Source organism: Sinocyclocheilus anshuiensis, unplaced genomic scaffold, assembly GCF_001515605.1.
Source record: "Sinocyclocheilus anshuiensis isolate Anshui unplaced genomic scaffold, SAMN03320099.WGS_v1.1 scaffold2477, whole genome shotgun sequence".
NCBI classification, from domain to species: domain Eukaryota; kingdom Metazoa; phylum Chordata; class Actinopteri; order Cypriniformes; family Cyprinidae; genus Sinocyclocheilus; species Sinocyclocheilus anshuiensis.
This window is the reverse complement of record NW_015554065.1, coordinates 107,047-128,018: the sequence shown is the minus strand read 5'-3', so window position 1 is coordinate 128,018 and position 20,972 is coordinate 107,047. Positions and strand designations below refer to the sequence as shown.

Genomic DNA, 20,972 nt, shown 5'->3' with positions numbered 1-20,972 from the left:
CAGACTATAAATCAATTTAGAGTAGACGTCACAGCTACGTCACTTGCAGCTGCGCGCGCATAGTGGTTGCAGAAAAACACTGGGAACAAGTGGAGATAAATGGGTAAAATCAATGGAATAAAAGAAAAAAATTTTTTTGTGCCTTTTGATGTCAAGATCGGAGTGCAAATAATTTTTATAGAATACTGTCGTCAAAGACGCCATTTGAAGCTAAACGATACACAGTACAATCCATATGTCATATGTCAACAAAACTTTATTTTGGATGCGATTAATCGCGATTAATCGTTTGACAGCACTAATGATATTTCAAAAATATATATTTTAAAAGCACATAACCAAAATACTAAAAATGTATAAAATAATCACTATTGCCAATGTCTAACCATGTGCAACAGTTACAGTACATTTGCATACAGTGAAGTTTGTTTAATATCTCCATGTGGTTCCTCTCGTCTGCTTTCAGGCTGATGTGTGATTGGTGCTCTGCCGCTGTCCGCCAGCATGGTAGACATGGAGAAGCACTACAGCCCCCCGTCTCCGCTGGACCACTCCGTGCTGGACAGTCCTCTGTGCCAGGACTTCATCGGGGGAATGGAAGAGTTTCAGGACATCTCTCAGTCCATGGAGGAGGACGCTCTCAGCAGCTTGGAGGTGACCGAGAACCAGTCGTCGGGTCTGGGCTCCGGATCGGAGAGCTCCTCTGCGTTAGGTACACAAATGCTGCCACTCAAATACATGCAGACTTTTTCAGAAAAGCACACCATGCTTCAGTAGAAAGCCAAAAACATACTCTACACAAGTAAGCAAATTCAGATATGAATGCTTTGTTGACATATTGTACGCATTGTAATTTTGTTACATTTATGCTTATGGAAAAAAAAAAGAAAGTAAACAATTTGCCAATAGGATAAAAACAGAAAATGCATGCAAGAAATATCCAAAAGAGAGTGTTACTTTTTTTCTTCAATATTCAGAACTAATGTTTACGTTTTTCTTTGTTTGTTTGTTTGTTTGTTTGTTTTTTTTAAATAATGATTAGACTACATCAATCAAAACGTAATATATACAATATTGGTAATAATAATAACAATAATAGCTGCTATTATTATTTATTTATTATAACAAAATAAAAAACATTAATAATAATAACAAATAATAATAATAATAATAATAATTGTTATTTTTTTTTTGTATAATAAATAACAGCAATAATAAAAATAATAATAAGAAAACGTAATAATAAAAGTAATACTGTTATTATATTATTAAAATAATTAATAATAAATATTTTTATTATTATTATTATTATTAAAATTAAAATGATGGCAAAGTGGGATGTTTTCATATGTTACCAGAATATTTATTTATTTATTTATGTATAACTGATGTTTTAGAGTTGTTTTATTTTATTTTTTTATAATCATTATTACATCAATCAAAACTTAATATGTACAATATTAAATATGATTATAATATGTATTATTTATTTATACTTCCTTATTATTATTATTATTATTAGTAGTAGTAGTAGTAGTAGTATTAAAAATCAATATTGGCAAAGTGGGATGTTTTCATATTTTACCAAAATATTCATCTGATAACTAATATGCAGAACTGTTATTTTATTGTTGATTTATTTGTCTCAAAATGCATCGTCTTTCATGGAAGCTTACATTTTCTTTCTTTTTTTTTTTTTTTTTTTTACTGGAAAACAGCAAAAATGCTGATTAAAAATTATTTTCAAGTAGTATAATACAAATATGTTAGTATTATAAAATATACATTTTTTTGCATTCATGTAATTGCATAGAAAATGTTGTGGGCATTTAAATTTTATGCAGCATAATTATTTCATATTTATTTACTGTCAGGCAGGAAATGTAAGTTTTTCTTCATTGCATTCAGCGCATATTCACAAGATTGATCAGCCTTGATGTATGTGCAGATTCTCAAGTGTTTTAGTGGTTTTCGGTTGGTCATCAGTGGCTTGTGGTTCTGGAATGCTGATCTAGTTTTTATTTCTAGAAGCTCAGTGGAATCAATTCTGTCAACAAACTTTATATTCCCAAATATGATTAATTTCAGGATCTCAACCTGCTGTTTGACCTTGTAACAGTCACACAAAGCACAAAAAAGTGCTGAATTGTAAGAAATCAGGCCATCAAAGACAGAAAAGGATTGTTGAGGTTAAAACGCTTGAGAAATGAGGAAGTGACATCATGGAACGGTTTCTGAGGCAGCAGAAAGGCAGAGCAGTGGATTGGAATTGAGGTAAACAGGTTTCTAAAGTAGCTTAGGCTTAAAAATGGGCAGAAAAGACTTTTAAATATTTTAGTAATTATTAGAAGACTTCAAAGTAACGTCACACCAAAGACTCTCTGGTATTACACTGCAAAACTTATCATATTTAATATAATATTTTGAAATATATACATATGTATTCATGCATGTAAATGCTTATGTATGTGCAGTATGTGTAGATAGATAGATAGATAGATAGACATAGATGATAGATAGATAGATAGATAGAAAGTCAGAATATAGATAGATAGATAGATAGATAGATAGATAGATAGATAGATAGATAGATAGAAAAAGTATTTAAACATCCTTTAAACAAAACCAGTTTAATTGAGAATCAAAACAAAAAATATATATATTAAGACTTTTTAAGTGTATTTTGTCATTTCTAAATTTTGTTTTTATTATTATTATTATTATTATAATTGAGTTCTAGATATGTTTTAAATAATCATTAGACTACATCAGTTTAAATGTTTAAATGTACTACATTATTTAAAATCAGTGATAGCCAAGTGAGATGTTTTTATATATATGTGATTATTCATGATGAATTTAGGATTTATTATATATATTATTTATGATAACTAATATGCAGAACTGATGTTTTAATGTTGTTTTATTTTAAAGAATCATAAGACTACATCAATTAAAATGTAATATGTACATTATTATTATTATTATTATTATGTGTAATAATAATAGTTATAATAATAGCAATTATTACTATTCATTTTATTACTTGTTATTCAAATTGTGTTCTTGATATTTTTAATAATCATTAGACTTCATCAATTAAGTATTATATTCATTAATTTATTTATAATACAAGGAAGGATATTGAAAATCAATAAGAACAAAGTGAAGTGTTTCCATTTATTATTAGATTATTTGATGAATTTATGATATTATGATATATACTCATGATAACTAATATGCAGAACTGATGTTTTAATAATAATGATAATAATGATGATTATTATTGTTATTATTATTATTTATTATAAAAATAACATATAATAAATATTATTATGTGTTTCATTTTATTTCATTACAATGATTTTCTATATGTGACCCTGGAGCACAAAAGCAGTCTTAAATTTTTGATTAGTAATATGCATTGCTAAGAACTTCATTTGGACAAGTATAAAGGCGATTTTCTCAATATTTAGATTTTTTTGCACCTTCAGATTCCAGATTTTCAAATAGTTGTATCTCGACCAAATATTAACAAACCATACATCAATGGAAAGCCTATTTATTCAGATGATGTATAAATCTCAATTTCAGTTTTGTGGTCCAGGGTCACAATGGTGTTCTAGATCATTTTAAAGTATGATTTTTTTTTTTTTTTTTTTGAAGGACACTGACTTTCTTCCTGCGTTGCAGCTCATTTTCAAGTGTGCACATGTGTTTTGTTTGCCCTCTTGTGTAGATGCACTGACTCCCGCGTCCAGCCCGTCGTCAGGTGTGTACGGTGGCCCGGCGGGACAGGACGAGTTCACCTCCACCTCTCTGACCCTGGGGTGCCGCGTGTGTTCGGACCGCGCGTCAGGATACCACTACGGAGTTCACGCGTGTGAGGGCTGCAAGGTGAGAGCCGGCCTTTTGCTACTGTCCCTTTAAGGCCTGTAGATAACGTCTGTACACTGCCATAATTCACAAAGACACTGCGTGCTGAATGAGTATGTGTATATGTATGAAGTATAGAGGCTGAAGATTGTCTGTATATCATCTCTCACACACACTGCTGGCCTGTTAAAGCCCCAGGACACACACATTGGCCTCGGTGGCCTCATTTGAGGTCACTGAGGATGTTTTGCCCTCATATCTGTGTCTAGAGGAGCATCTGTTGACTGCGCACATTAGTCATAATATTGCCATCAGAAGAGCAACAAAAAAGCCTGGCTGTGTTCTTACCACAGTGTGTCTTTATGAACTTAAAGGCCAGAAAGACCATTATATTGTTTGGGCAAATTAATGCATTTTGAAGTGTTTTAATGTGGTTTTTAAGAGTTGTTTTAGTCATTTAGTTTGAGTTTTTTAAAGAATCATTAGACTACATCAGTTAAACAATAAGATTTATTGATTTGTTTGTATATTTATTTATTTTAACTCATTATATTTATGTTACCAGAATATTTACCTGACAATTAATAAGCTGATCCAATATTTTAGTGTTTTTTAAAAGTAATTTTTAGACTACATCAATAATAATAATAATAGTTTAATTTGTAGTAATCATTAGACTACATTAATCACACTTAATATGTGCAAGAAAAATGAAAATAATAGTTATTATTTATAATAGTAATAATAATTGTTATTATTAAACATCTGTTCTAGCAAAGTGGGATGTTTTAATACATTGCCAGAATATTTACCTGATAATATGCAGAACTGATATTTTAGTGTTGATTTATTTGTTTTGTGTTAAATATTCATTAGACTACATGAATCAAAATTTTATATGTACAATAATAATAAAAATAATATAATAATTATTATTATTGTCATTATTTATTTATTTATTATAACAAGAATTATAACAATTATTATTGTTATTATTATTTATTTTAACAACAATAATAACTTTATTATTTGTTATTTTTATTATTATTATTATTGCTGTTGTTGTTGGTATTTTTATTATTATTATTATTATTATTGTTGTTGTTGTTAAATATTTTTATTATTATTATTGTTGTTGTTGTTGATATTGTTGTTGTTAGAAATCAATGATGACAAAGTGGAATCTTATCATATATTATTAGGGATGCGCCGATCCGATATTCATATCGGGTATCGGCTCCGATAGTGCCATTTTTCTCGGATCGGGTATCGGTCAGAGAGAGCCGATCCAAATTCGAGATTTTTTATTTTTTTTTTCCCCAATTGTGCGAATTATTCTGTGTTACTTCTGAAGCCATACGATAGCTTAATGTGAGCTACATATGAAAATTTAAGTCCTTACATTAACGTCCACACAAACTCTTTTCTCCACTGTGGCTGTCAGTCATTCGTTCAGCCTTTAAACCCTGGTCGCATTCGGTTACAGCAGTCAGCTCGATAAAGCTCTCTCAACCACCACCAGTGTGCAGCATCCACTTGGATGATGCGACGGCAGCCACAGGACAGCAGCGCCAGTGCGCTCACCACACACCAGCTACAGGTGGAGAGGAGAGAGAGTCATAGAGCCAATCAAGTGGATGGGGATTATTAGGAGGCCATGATTGACAAGGGCCAGGGGGGCAGTTTGGCCAGGACACCGGGGTCACACCTCTACTCTTTACGAGAAGTGCCATGGGATTTTTTTTAATGACCACAGAGAGTCAGGACCTCGGTTTAACGTTACATCCGAAAGACAATATAATAAAAGAAAAGAAATATACATAGGCCTATATTTTTTCATATTTGTTTATTTTATTTTTCTTTATAATGAAGTATTCTGTATCTAGTAGATTGTGAAAGAATGATTATCAGTTCCACACACAGAGATATATAAATTCTACATTTATTTAAATGAGGGAAAAAAACTTCACTGGTATCGGATCGGTATCGGTATCGGCCAATACCGAACCCTAGGTATTGGAATCGGTATCGGAGGCGAAAAAGGCGGATCGGAGCATCCCTATATATTATCAGAATATTTTCAGGTATACCTGATATTAAGAAGCTGATACCCAAAGCGTAAATATCGTTCATGAATATTGATCAAACGATGATTGCATTACATCTCTCATAATATTTCTGTAAAATTGTTATCTTTACGGTTGTGTGTATGTTTTGTCACTTCACTTGCAAATTAATTTGCCTCTCAATTGCTCACAAAGAATCATAGGATGCTATTCATTCATTGGTAGGCCTTGACCCTGATGTTCAAACACAGGCGACAGGTGCATCTTCGGCTTTAAAGTATGTGACTGCTTGAGCCGAGTCTCAGGCACGGCTGCAGAGGTCAACACGCTCTAGAGTTAAATAAAGCCTGTGTTATATAATGATGCTGCAGTGTTTATCATTCATACAGGCTTATACTTATTTATACTCATTTCTAATGCTGTTTATATGACCACACCAGCTGGAGTAAGAACGCTATGCCAGTCAAGGGGGTACAATAAAAGTATACATAATAATATTTATTTACATTTGCATATTAAATAGAATTGGGAGAAAAAAATGATTCTCTGATTCATTATGATTCTTATTATATATTTCTCTGTTCTTCTTTATTAGTGACTATTTGCTTGTACTATATGTTTTGAAGATATTTATAATCTGTAATTATTTTTAAAAAAGTACTTGTATATAATTTAAATATTTAATTAAATATTTAAATATTTCCATGTTTTGAAGCTTTGTTTAGAAAATTATATTAAATTATAAAACAATTACGGCAATTATTTTTAATTCGTAATTACTTTAAAAAGTACTTATATATCTGAAAGTTTCTAGTACTTAAGTATATGGCATTTATTACTTGTAATTTGTTTATTTATTCTTCTTTATTATTGACTATTTCCTTGTAGCTTCTGTTTTGAAGCTATATTTATACAATTAGTGAAATGAAAACAATTATTATTAATTTGCTAAAGTTAAAATTGCTTATAAATTAAGTAATTAAATAGTACAGGTATATATTAAATATTCAATTAAATATATTTAGAAAATATTAAGAAGCTATGTTTAGAAAATGACTTAATTACAAATTAATAATAAGTATTGTAATTGTTTTGTTTAAAAGGTACTTGTAATTAAATAAGTAATGAAATAAAATGGTATAAATTAAATATTTAGCCTATTTTTTGAAGCTATATATATATTTACAGTAATTAATATTAATTTGTAATTATTTTAAACATTTATTTTAATTAAATACGTACTGGAAACTTATAGATACTTGAACTCTTAGACATAAGGCACTCTTTGTTTATTGCTTGTAATATATTTATTCTTCTTTATTATTGATTATTTGCTTGTCGTCTCTTTTGATGCTATATTTAAATAATTACTTGAATGAAAACAATTATTGTTAATTTGTAATTAATTGTTATGTTTTGTAATTATTAAAAAAGTACTTAAGTAATGAAATAATAAAATAAAAATAGTATAAATTAAATAATTAAATATTTCAAAAATTAGACTATGTTTTGAACTTATATTTAGATTACAATTACAGTAATTATTATAAAGTACTTATAATTAAAAAAGTAATTAAAATCATAAAAATGAAATATTAAATTAAATTTAGCTTATGTTTTGAAGCTATATTTAGAAAATGACTAAATTAAAACAATTACAGTAAATATTATTAATTTGTAATTATTTTAAAAAGTACTTATAATTAAATAAAAATGGTATATATTACATACTTCAAGTAGTTAAACTAATTCATTAATTTAAATCAATAATCATTTTGGAATCAGATCATGACTCCCAGAATCAGATTCCCAAAGATTCCTAATATCAATATAGAATTTAATTGATGTGCTTTACAACAAACATAGCTTTTGAATCAGACTTTCGAGCCGTAACTATCCATTTCATAATAACTCAATTCTCTGTGTCTCTATCTGTTCAATCATGTTTGATGCCCGTGATTTGGACGGTCACTCCCCGTGTGTCTGTCCTCGACTCGACCTCTCCTCCTCTTCCTCCGGTCCCTGGTGCCTCTCCATCTCCCTCTGTATCTCCCCATCTAATCTCCCTTTCGAAACTGAAGTGTTTCTAGGGACAGCATGACTCAATATGAGTGAAGCAACAGCGATTCGTTTTTACAACCCCGTCCCTTCTTGCCAGCCACCACTTTGAGTTTCTGCTCTGCTGGCAAACCGCTGGTCATCTTCAGCGCTTCGCCAAATTGTGCAAGCCGCTTGATTTCATGCTTTGGATGCATTTATGACCTTAGGGACTGGCCTGTTTATTCTTTCCAGGGAATAACGCTCTGATATCAAGCTGGAGCTTATGGCTTCAAATGGCTTGGGTTTCAGCAGTGGTTCATTATCAAATAAGTTTGAATATAAATGTTTTGTTGGTAAGATATACTGTATATGTGACCCTGGACCATAAAACCAGTCATAAGGGTCAATTTCTCGAAATTGAGATTTATGCATCATCTGAAAGCTGAATAAATAAGCTTTCCATTGATGTATGGTTTGTTAGGATCGGACAATATTTGGCCGAAAATCTGGAATCTGAGGGTGCAAAAAAATCTAAATATTGAGAAAATCATCTTTAAAGTTGTTCAAATGAAGTTCTTAGCAATGCATATTACTAATCAAAAATTAAGTTTTGATATATTTACGGTAGGAAATTTACTAAATATCTTCATGGAACATGATCTTTACTTAATACCCTAATGATTTTTGGCATAAAAGAAAAATCGATAATTTTGACCCATACAATGTATTTTTGGCTATTGCTACAAATATACCCCAGCGACTTAAGACTGCTTTTGTGCTCCAGGGTCACATATATGAGCAATATCACACAAGTAGCAATGCGATAAGGCTGTATATCAGCACGGCTGTGATTCTGCTGTAGGTAATCACCTATGGCTTTAATCATATTTGATAATAGATAATCAAATAATATATTAATGAGACCAAGGACTGCCCGTTAGATTTACCCAAAACAAATTATATCTCATGTTTAACCACTATGGAGACATCAGAGCCAGCGGCAAATTCCAGACGATCTTGCCTAAAAATCTTTTAAAATTTAATTCCATGACACAAAAACAGTATTATTTATAAAATTACAGTGGATTTGAGCGTCCGCCATGACACTTGCTGTGAGAAATACTGCAAGCAGAGTGCTACAAACGGTGAAACGGTTGGAGTGCTGTTATCACTAGAATATCGCACCGCTGGAAAAGGCTCTCAGCCAATCAGATTCGAGGACCAGAAAGAACTGTTGTATACATATATATATATATATATATATATATATATCTATAGAGAGAGAGAGAGAGAGAGAGATTTTATTTTCTATTAGCTTAGGACACTCAAGGTTAAAAATAGGCAACTTGATCGGCAATACAAAAAAATCAGGCTAAACTGTCCATAAGCTCAAGTATGATGAACACTTAATTCAGTACAGTGAAGCCCTTAAGGTGGCAAGAGCTCAATACGGTTCACACATTATAAGTGATGGTGCTGCAAATCCAAAAAAGATTTTTAAGACTTAACAAAGTTCTAAAACCAAATAAGTCACCCACATGTTCTTCTGTTCAGCAGTGTAACAAGTTTCTTAATTTTTTTGTGGATAAAATTGAAGTCTATTGGTTCTTCCCCTCTGTTTGTGCTCCCTGAGGTTCTTCCGCCCAGTATTCCTGTGACTTTGTTTTCTAGTTTTGCAACAGTTACCATTGATTGCATCTCAAAACTATTGTTGACAATGAACTCAACCACTTGTATTCTTGACCCTGTCCCAACCACTGTTCTTAAGAGGTGTCTGTTGACAACCAGTCCCCTCATAATGAATATTGTGAGCGCCTCTCTTATTACTGGGATTGTTCCATGTGAACTTAAGATTGCAGCTATCACACCAATCCTTAAAAAGCCTGGGTGTGATACGTTTGATCTAACAAACGTATTTCTTTTTTAGCTAAAGTCCTGGAACGTGTTATTGTGGCACAACTACATTCTCATTTGTCACTCAACAAGCTTTTAGAACCTTTCCAATCTGGGTTTAGATCAGGACGTAGTTTTGAGACCGCCTTGGTTCGAGTCATGAATGACCTCCTCGTCTCAGCTGACTCTGGTGCCTCAACCATTTTGGTTTTGTTAGATCTGAGTGCAGCATTTGACACAGTGTGTCACTCTATATTGCTTGATAGACTTAAGAGTTGGCTCAGTATTTTTGGTACTGTGCTTAAATGGTTCAGATCCTACCTTTCAAATAGATTCCAGTTTGTTGTTCTGGGAAACAACAAATCTGACATTAGCCAGGTCCAATATGGTGTTCCTCAGGGGTCTGTTTTGGGTCCTATACTTTTTTAATATGCTTCCTTTGGAGCAAATCATTAGGAAAAACGGTCTTGGGTATCATTTCTATACTGACGATTTGCATCAGCTCAAAGTCTGATGTTACAGTCAGTTCCACAATCCTTTCTGAATGTTTGCAGGACATAAAATTGTAGATGCATCACGGCTTTTTAAAACTGAATTGCTCTAAGACTGAGGCTCTTCTTATTGGCACACCAGCAGCCATCCACAAATGTAGGAACTTTAATTTGACTATGGACAACAGCTCTGTACACTCTAAAAAATACTGGGTTGTTTCAACCCAACTTTGGGTCAAATATGGACTAACCCAACTTTTAGGTTAAAATTTTAATTAAAAAAAATTAACCCAACGGTTGGGTTAGTCTATATTTGACCCAAAGTTGGGTTGAAACAACCCAGCATTTTTAAGAGTGTACTGCCGTCTTTACAAGCTCGTCACCTTGGTGTGATCTTTGATGTTCACTTGACACTGGAGGCTCACATCGGCATTTCATCATCTCAGAAATATTGCTAGGATTAGGCCTTTCTTTCCTTTCTACACCTGATGCGGAAAGGCTCATCCACACAGTTATCACTTCAAGAACTGATTACTGCAATTCACTTTACATCGGTCTACCGGCAAATTCTATTAAACGTTTGCAATACATTCAAAATTCAGCAGCACGTGTTCTTACTCTCACATCCTCATGTCAGCACATCAGTGGTGTCCTTTGTAATTTGCACTGGCTTCCAATCCAATCACGTATCGTGTTTAAAACACATATTTTGACTTATAAAGCTGTACATGGAATGGCCCCTTCTTATGTTTGTGATTTAGTGAGAATGCCTTCTCATCCCCTCCGCTCTGCTGATTCTCTTTTCCTTCATCAGCCCACTGTAGATTAAAAACTATGGGACAGAGCGCTTTCTCTTGTGCCACCCCGAGGTTATGGAATGCGCTTCCTTTGAATGTTCGAAGTGCACCTAAGCACTTTTAGGACTTTTAAGATACTGTTGAAAACCCACCTTTTTAAAATTGCTTACCGTGATTAAGTGTCAGCTGCTGATTGTTGTCTTATATTGTATTATATACTGTATTATTTGTATTTTACTTGTCTTTTTACTATGCTGTAGTACATTGGGTGTGAGAAAAGCACATTATAAATAAAATTTATTAGTATTATTATTAAAATGTATTATAACATTATAAATGTCTTTACTGTCAATTTTTAATGCATTCTTGCTGAATTAAAAATATTGATTTAATTTAAATTTAAATAAAAATATTACCCCAAACTTTTGAATGGTAGTGTATTTTGTGCAGCTATATTTACTATATTTACATGTAAGAGCAACACAAAAATAGAGAGCGAAGCATGTCCAGAACAAGTCAAGAGGAAGAACATTTTTTATGCTTTTCCAGCAAGAATAACTGTACTTCCATGCATATCATAAGATTTTGATCATGCCGTTCACTCCTAATATTAAACATAGGTCAGATTGTCAAGCTCGTTCCTATTTTGAATCTCTGTCACCATGCCTGGAAGGCAGAAGCTGTGTTTCTAAGAGAGGAAACCCAGACAGATCCAAGGACAAATGAGGACAAACACAACCTGCCAATGTGCTGCCAAGCTATTTCCAGAAACGCCTGGTTTGGATTGTGTACATGAATTTCTGGCCCGTTTATTAGCAAGATATGAACTTAAAATGGAACGAGTTGTCTTTAAAGTGTATATTTAGAGCAAGCGATGACCTTACATTGATCTGTGTTAGCTTGGAAATGCTTGTAGGAATGTGTGTCGTTCTTGTTTTTCAGAATGAGCTCAACTGGATTTCTGTTTCTGCCTCTTGTAGGGTTTCTTCCGCCGGACCATTCGCCTCAAACTGGAGTACGATAAATGTGAACGCCGCTGTAAGATCCAAAAGAAGAACCGAAACAAGTGCCAATACTGTCGCTTTCAGAAGTGCTTGTCAGTGGGCATGTCCCACAATGGTGAGTGTGGCAAACAAAAGCCCAATTCTGATGGTAATCTGATTGTTTGTCATCTAATTTCAACGTTTGCAGAGGCTAGTCAGGGATTTTACTGCCGTCCGAATCAATAATTTTGGTGTTTTTCTCCCACCATCTGCATAAAAATTCCTGTTCAAATTGTTTTTGACAAACATTAAGGTCGTGTGGTAATTTAATCGCACACCTCTCTCAGTTTATGGGAATGGATCAATCCAAAAGTCGTTTCATAAATCACTGCCAACTGTACAATAACAGTTGAGCTTCATGATAATGTGCACATATTTTAAATATGGACACTTTTATTACTGAAATGCTGGAAACAATAATAAATAATATTTCGTCACAGCTTCACTGCAGCAAGTGGAAAAAATAACAAAATCACGTGAAGTGGGACATTATTATTTTGTAATTTTTATGCAATTTTATTTTTTATTTTTTTTATTGTATTAATAATATTTATTATATAGAATTTTATATTAGGGTTTGCACAACTAATCAGTGTCATTGCAGTTACAGTGTTATTTTAGTATCATTGAGATACTATTATCATTTTATTAGTATTTGTAATTAATTTTATTTTTATATTTTCTGTTTTCACTTTAATTTTAGTAATTTTGTGTGCTTTTGTCATGTCTGTTAGTTGTTTTGTCTATATTTTTATTAAATGTATTTCATCTTTAGTTATTTAAGTACTTAAAGTGAAACTAATTGAAAATAAGAAATATAAACTGCTTTGACAAATAGCTGAAATAAAATAAGTTTAATTTTTTGTACATTTTATTTTATTTCAGTTAACACTTATTTTGTTTCAATTAGTGATAATGTTTTTTTATGGTTGTAGTTTTAGTTAATGACAATAACCCTGACTAGTTGACCAAGTAGTTGAGTCATAAGTTTAGCTTATGTAAATAATAGTTTGCGCTAACTTATTCATGTAATTTCCACATTTTTTAAAATGACATTTTGAGAGATAAAATGCAAAATGGAAAACCATTTAAACTATAAATACGATATTTAAATAAATAATAAATAGGATAGTATTTCCTATTATTAAATGTAATATGAACTTTTACAGACGTCCCCATGAGAAATTACCATTCAACTATAGGGCTAAATTCTTCAAGTGTTGTGGCAAGGTCCAAAATAAATACTGGCCATCTGAACAACTTTTTGAGGAATTGCAAAATAATGCATGGTTTAAATTTCAGTCTGCTCCTCACAAAAAAACAAAAACTGGCGTTAGATGTCTTGAAATATAGCGCATTAGTAGTGTGAACTACTTTTATGGTGTTTCGCCAGGTTTGTAGTTTGACAACACGTGGTCACCATTTGCTTATTAAATGGAAAAGCTCAATTCAGAGACTGAAAATATATTTACACCTCTATACAGATATATTTTGTGTTCCACTGAAGGTTTAGAACAACACAAGTTGAGTAAATGATGAGAAATTAATTTTGGGGTGAACCGTTACTTTAAACAATCTTCCTTTAACGGACTTGATGTTGCGGTAACGTTCTGGATAATCTTTGACTAAATGATCTAACATGAGAGCGTTTGGTTGTTTTTTCCTTGAGATATCAGTGCATTGACTTCCTGCGATGACCTCTCCATTGTTTTCAGTCTGGAGTCAAAGGTCATCTTTTATGAGGCCTGCTAACACGTCCAGGCCTGCTGAACCTCTCATCTTTCGCAGGCTTTGTGATCAGCGAAGGCATGTGCTGAAGTCGTGCTATGGTCGAAGTCCGTAATCCGAACCGTGGACTCTTGAAAACATACACCCCGACCCCATTCCTCACAGCGATGTGGGTTAGCTGCTAAAATTAGCATTTTACGGTGTCTTTGGTCCTTTTGATGGACATAGTCTCTGTAATTTGTGTTGGAAAAGAGACTAAATAGAGTTCTAAATAAACAGATTAGTTCCATTCTTTTCTTTAGACTTAGTTAAAACCGGCGATCTTCGCCACTCCCTTCATCCTGTTGGATAAACCTCTTCTTTCATTTTTTTTTTTTTTTAAAGAAATTCATGCTTTTATTCAGCAAGGATGCATTGATTTGATCAAAAAAGTGACTGCAAAGTCATTTCTAATGTTACAAAAATGTATATTTCAACTAAATGTTGTTCTTTTGAACTTTGTATTTATCAAAGAATCCTGAAAAAAAGTATTATTTTCAATTCCAACGTTATTATCTTTTGATACAAGAAACAAATATAGGTGCACTAATTAATAATACAATTGATATATTTTCACTAATAAGGACAACACTATTATATTAAATTAATAAGTCATATAAGTCATATTAACCCACTGTATCTCAAATAGAAGCCTACCTCAAAGCAATAATTTAACTGCTGTAGTGTCTAATAATGTTGCTTAAGATATTTTTTTGTATATGGTTCAAATTATTTTGGATGTCAAGCATCATATGCATTCAAAAAGCAAAAGTCTATTTCTATTTTTGCAGAGGACTAGCAACTATTCTAGTGGTAACTAGATTTTAATTTTTTTAATATATATTTTACTCAAATACATTAATCAGCTGATGAGTCAAGAACAGTCTTTAACCAAACTTTGATTAAATGATACAAGATATTATTAAAAGAATAACTCAATGAGATCAAGTGGAGATAATATTCATTGCAACACATTGTTTAATGTGCAACACTAATAATTTTTAAATGTAGTTTTACATTTAAATATGTTAATTTTCTAACAGAAAAGTGTCAGCACAGACAAACAAGGTTAACACAATGTTAAAATTGCCCCTGATGTTGCAGCCATGATTAAACAGCCATGCCTATATTAGCATAGGTTGTTCATGTTAATTTTTTATCAATAACCTAGGGATAAAATGTATGTATGCTTAAATTCACAGTCATCTAAACTTTAGACAGCAGAAGGAAAATACCGTACATCCAAAAAGTAACTTTCATGCCTCAAAATCAGTATTTCTGCTGAGGTGAATCATGATCATGCTTGTTTTCCCTACTGTCTCCCGTACTGTATTTTTAATCAAATAAATAAGAACAGAAGAGACGTCTTTCTACCTTTTGACCTATTTTGCACCTTGCACGCCCCAAAAATTGGCTTTTTTCTATTTTGCTTTGTTCTATATGGGTTTTTGTGTTAATGTTCAACAAAATAACAGCAATCCTGTTGCTGGATGTAACAATACATATAATACCTAGAGATTAACATGCGTTTGTGTGTCATGCAATGGAGGTTTACAGGCAGGGACTGTAAGCTTATTAGCTGTTGGGGATTGTGGCGTCTGCATTAGGATTGCATTCATGTTTTAAAGATATCCGCATTTGCATGCACCATATATTACTGACAGCAGAGACTGTACGAAACAACCTAACAACTATCCAAAACACACTAGCAACCGCATAAAATGCTAAAACCATTTAGAGCAACACTTTAGCATCATAAGTTAAGTTTTGCATGGGCACCACAGGCTAAATCTAGTTTCTGATATGTTGTATTTTTATTCTGGTGCAGCTTCACACAATCAAGGTGCATGGAAGGAGAAATCAAATGTATTTTTAAAAACAAAACCAGCAACACTTGTGAAGTGGAGAAATCAAACTACTCAGAGAATGGAATTTAAAAAAGTTTGTTTTTAAATGAGTTTCTTTGTATTTGGAAGCCCTGATGAAGGCTTGTGTGCCGAAACATGTTGGCGAAATAAATAGTTTTTTTTTTTTCAATTCCATTCTCTGAATAGTTAAATGTCTCCACTTCAAAACTTTTGCTGGTTTTGTTTTAAATAAATCGAGCTTCTGAAATGCTGAAACAATGTTCAACACCATAATGCCCACCGCTGCTCTGCCTGTCCAATGACACCATGAAATTCATCTGAACACAGTCCAGATTTAAACTCGTGTTACTCAATTCCTCTGGGCAAGTTTCTAAGGCACCAGACATCCTGATCTGACAAAATGTGTAAATAGTGGCCTTGGATTTCATCAAATATTAATCATCCGTGATCAGCAGCACATGTGGTTGTTTTGCAAGAGAATCAGCAGAGTGAAGGTTTACAGAAACAACTTACAGTCCGCTTTTATGTTATCCACACCAACAATAGGGATATTAACTTTTAAGGCGAAGATGAACTTTTATGTGATTTGAACTCTTGGAAGGCTGTCAAGAACTAACCACAAATGATCACGTCAAATTTTATCCGCATATCACTGGAGAAACTTCACAAGAGGCAAGTCATATACCGGTTTTGTTCCAAAATATAGAGAGCTTCCTACAGAGGCAGCATTATACGTAGGGCTGCCCCCGATTAAAGATTTTTTCTAGTCATTCATTAAAGCCATTAGTCGAGTAATTGCATGTTTATATTAATTTAATTACTTAAATATAAACTTGGGGGGCCTTTGATGTAGACTATAGGCTATTCTTAACAGACATAAGAATCCGCTCAACGGCACTTAAAAATGCTAGTGGGAAATGCTGGCATCGTCACATTTTTTTAATTTCAGTACCGACTGGTACTGAAGTCAGTACGTTTGACAACCCTAGTAATGACTATGAATGTGTTGGAAAAAATAGCAAGGACATATTTTATTTATTCATTAATAAAACAGTGTTTTGAAGGAAGTTAATGATGCTAATCTCCGTAGCACAGTAGACTCGCCTTTAAAGAGAAATGCACCTTTAATACGGATTACATAATCAGAGAGTATTTTAAAGTAGACATTTCAAGCTTTCTATAGATATATTTCTAACGTCTTTGAGGCGAGTAGCCAATGAGTTTCTGTTCGTTTTTGTGACGCTGTCCAGTGCTCAGAGACAGAGATGGCAGAAAGTGCATTCTGTTCGTTTTCTTTATTTTACAAAAGCACGTTTTGTTGATATGGTTAGTGCAAACAAATAAAAGTAGACCCTTTACGGTTTCAAATGATGTATAACTCTTATCTGCTTGAGCAAAAATGACAGCATATTTTAAGTTGTCTCCGTTGTTATCAGGAAAAAATTGTGCAGTAATCGCATCGGCGCCTCCATGTCATGCAGTAAGAGCGCAAACAACTTCAACACTTCACACAAACACTTGGATATGCACCTAATAGTGTACATTTATCTAAAGTTGATACTACTTGCTACACTTTCAAATGATAAGCCATATTTGAAGTTGATGAATGACAGGTGAACATTTGGATATTCTGCCCAATATAAGTATATTGGGCAGAATATCCAAATGTTCACCTGTCATTAATTACCTCAAGGACCAGCCGTTACGATGTGTCCGTCACGAACAAGGACCTATTATTTCTGCGACTAACCGACTAATAAAATTTAAGTCAACTAAAGCCCAAAGTATACTTCAGCCGTCCACGTTCCGCAACAGTCCGCGCACTGTCCTCTTGATTCAGTTTTCATCATCAGAAGTGCAGCCCAGTTTTTGTGACCGCGTGGACGGTCTTCGTACAACAGCGCAGGCGCGAGGTGAATGTTGAGACAGAATGAGTCTTCTAGCTGGTACTACACGTGTGTCGAACTCGTCCATCCATGCTCATCCGCGGTTGAGTATATTTTGAAAGTTGTGCAGACGCGGCTGTGCGCGAGGTGGAATGGAACGCGAAAAGTGAAGAATAGACAGGCCTTAAACCTCTTCTCGTCAACTAATGTTTAGTCGACTATTGGGTGGGCAGTCTTACATGGGACGCTCGTTTGAGAGTTTTCTCTAAGTTGAGGTTCTTGTTTCTATCCCGCAAACAGCCATCCGCTTTGGGCGAATGCCACAGTCGGAGAAGCTGAGGTTGAAGGCGGAAATCCTAACGGGAGAAAGAGAGATCGAGGACCCACAGCTGGCCGATCAGAAAACCCTGGCCAAGCAGATCTACGAGGCCTACCTGAAGAACTTCAACATGAACAAATCCAAAGCACGTACCATCCTGACAGGCAAGACGAGCACACCGGTAAGAGCATCCAGCCATGTGCTTTATTCATTATAGCTGATGTGCATCTTTTTCTGGATCTTTTTCGACTGTATTTAAGTAACTTTAAGTCTTTAAGCAACACCCTAGCAACAACTCAGAACACCTTTGCAGCCACATAAAAATAACCTAGCAACCTTTTATAACACGTTAGCAATGCCCTAGCAAACACTCAGAACACCTTAGCAATGCCCTAGCACCAACTCAGAACACCTTTGCAGCCACATAGAAATAACCTAGCAACAACACCCTAGCAAACACTCAGAACACCTTAGCAACAACTCAGAACACCTTTGCAGCCACATAGAAATAACCTAGCAACCTTTTATAACACCTTAGCAATGCCCTAGCAAACACTCAGAACAGCTTATCAACGCCCTAGCAACCACTTAGAACACCATAGCAACATCCTAGCAACAACCCCAAACATCTTTGGAACCACATAGCAATGACTTAGCAACCACACAGAACATAGTAATGACCTAGCAACCGTTCAAATCACCTTAGCAACGCCCTAGCAAATTGTAGTCCATTACTGATCGCAGATTACATGACAAAAATTGTAGTTAGTAACGTAATCCATTACATTACACATTGTAGATAATATAATCAGACTACTTTTGACCTAACTTGCTAATCACATTGATTTAAATAGGATAATCTTGTACCATATTGATATAAAAATCTTTTTTTTTTTTGTTAACAACATTAAGTGCATTAAACATTACATTACATCAAAGTTTCCCAAACTGGGGTTTGCGAAGGAACTGAAAAGCTAATATTAAATCATAAAAATGTGTAATTAAAATAAATCATTTTAAAATAACAACAATCGAAATAAAACACTTACTAATAAAATATTTTGTTTACCTGCATGTCATGTGACCATTAACCAACGTCAAATAACTGTGAACCTGCAAATGTGTGCATAATGCAAAGTACATGTAAATAAGTAACAATGTTAATTACAAGTATTTTAAAATGTAATATAATCTAATTACAAGTACTTAATTGGAATCTGATTACATAATCCAGATAGCATGTAATCTGTTACTGAACCTGCATCATCAGATTACACTTTTCCGTTTTCTCCACCATGTTCATGTCGCTCTACACCTTCTTATAAAGCACAAAGGCCATCAATAAAGCAGAACTCTTTATTAAATTAGCTTGATATGACACTGGGCTCATGGGACGGGGGTTTGGAGTTCATCCTGACTGGGTGTGGATGTCTTCCACCTCAGACGTGCTTCCCTCATGCATCTGTAACACTAGCTTGATTGTTGGCTGTGCTCTTGGGCCTGAGCTCCACAGGACACGGCCCAGCTGTTGTGAGTGAGAGCAGCTGAATTAAGACGAGGCTTTCATCTCTCACAGTGCTCTTGTTCTCTCACGGCCCGCAGACCAGCCTCTCGGGGTGTCGTGTTGACCTCTGTTATGGAGGCGGGGAGCGTTTCGAGTTTTAACCCCGTTTGAAACAAATGCCGTCATCTGAACTGTTTCAGGTCGAGGGTTTTGTATTGTATCGTCCTGTGTGACACAATTGACCATATGCACGGAGCGCTATTTAGAACTTCCGGATAAAGATAAGCCAGCTCATAATCTTCCGGTGAAGCTCATTTTATATATGTGCTATACTCTCACAGAAACCTCTCCTGCCTCATTCTTATCAGAAACTGATAAACAAAATAATTGCAACACCATAAATAATGATAGCGGAATTAACATACTGTTTTATGTTATTAACGAACATATAAATTCAAATGCAGAGTCTGGTAATCCCAGAAAAGTAGGCTACCCAGACATGTAACTGTACATTTAAATGCTGACAAATAAACACTATCGTAACTGTTTAGGCAGTTAGTCTAATCTCTTAAATGACATTGTAATGGTATTATCGATAATCAATATCTTACCTTCATAGCCATGAATACATTTTAAAAATCTTATAAAATTTTAAAGCCTTTATTATTTCTCATCAGTAAAATTCACTTCAAGGTTCAAGGTTCAAAAGGAACAAGGTTCACTTTTCATTCATGTTTTAGGCTTCGCTTCTCCTATTTTTATATTTTAGACATCCATCAATTAGTGATGAAAAAAATAATAATTTGCCGTGCTGGTGGAAACAACACGAGACCGTGCTGCCGCGACTGTCAAGAGCGGCTCGACGATGTTTAGTGTCCCGCAGCAGCAGCGTGCTTGCCGTCAGCGCAGCTGAAGAGTTCTGCGTTCAAATGCACGCAATAGGCTTAAGCTTGCAGCACCGGCAAATGTTTCATTAAGTAGTAATTTAAAGCTTTCTATAGATATATTTATCATGTCTGTGAGGCGTGTATTCGCTGAGTTTCGGTTCATTTTTGTGAAGCGCTCCTGTTCAAGACCGAGACGGCAGTGTAACAGCACAACGTTTTGTTGATATTGTGAGTGCACACAAAAAAAAATAGACACTTTGCAGTTCCGAATCATGTATTACTCTTTATGAACAAAAATGAAGCATAGGCTATTTAAAGTTGTTTCCACTGAAAAAAATGCAAGTGATCTCGCTGGCGACTTCATGTCCTTCAAAGCGCGCTTTAGCTTCCACTCTCCGCACAAACTATTGGATATGCGTCTAACAGCGCACATTTATCTAGGTTTAACGTTTAAACATTGTTATTTGAACTGTTTTATATCTATAGATTTTATTTTAGTCAAGTCGTGATGATTTGAGAAGGCTAAATTGATCAA

At 34.0% G+C, this 20,972-nt stretch overlaps 1 protein-coding gene across 2 annotated transcripts in view; it reads left to right on the top strand.

The window, feature by feature from the left end:
• The window catches only part of LOC107668648 (peroxisome proliferator-activated receptor alpha-like), a 54,885-nt gene that overhangs the window by 26,093 nt on the left and 7,820 nt on the right, over positions 1-20,972 (top strand). For both annotated transcript variants that reach the window (XM_016460592.1, XM_016460593.1), the window contains exons 2-5: positions 467-712; positions 3,740-3,897; positions 12,144-12,282; positions 18,028-18,227. In XM_016460592.1, coding sequence (XP_016316078.1) covers positions 505-712; positions 3,740-3,897; positions 12,144-12,282; positions 18,028-18,227 — 705 coding nt within the window. In that variant the 5' untranslated portion in view covers positions 467-504. The remainder of the gene's footprint in view (positions 1-466; positions 713-3,739; positions 3,898-12,143; positions 12,283-18,027; positions 18,228-20,972) is intronic.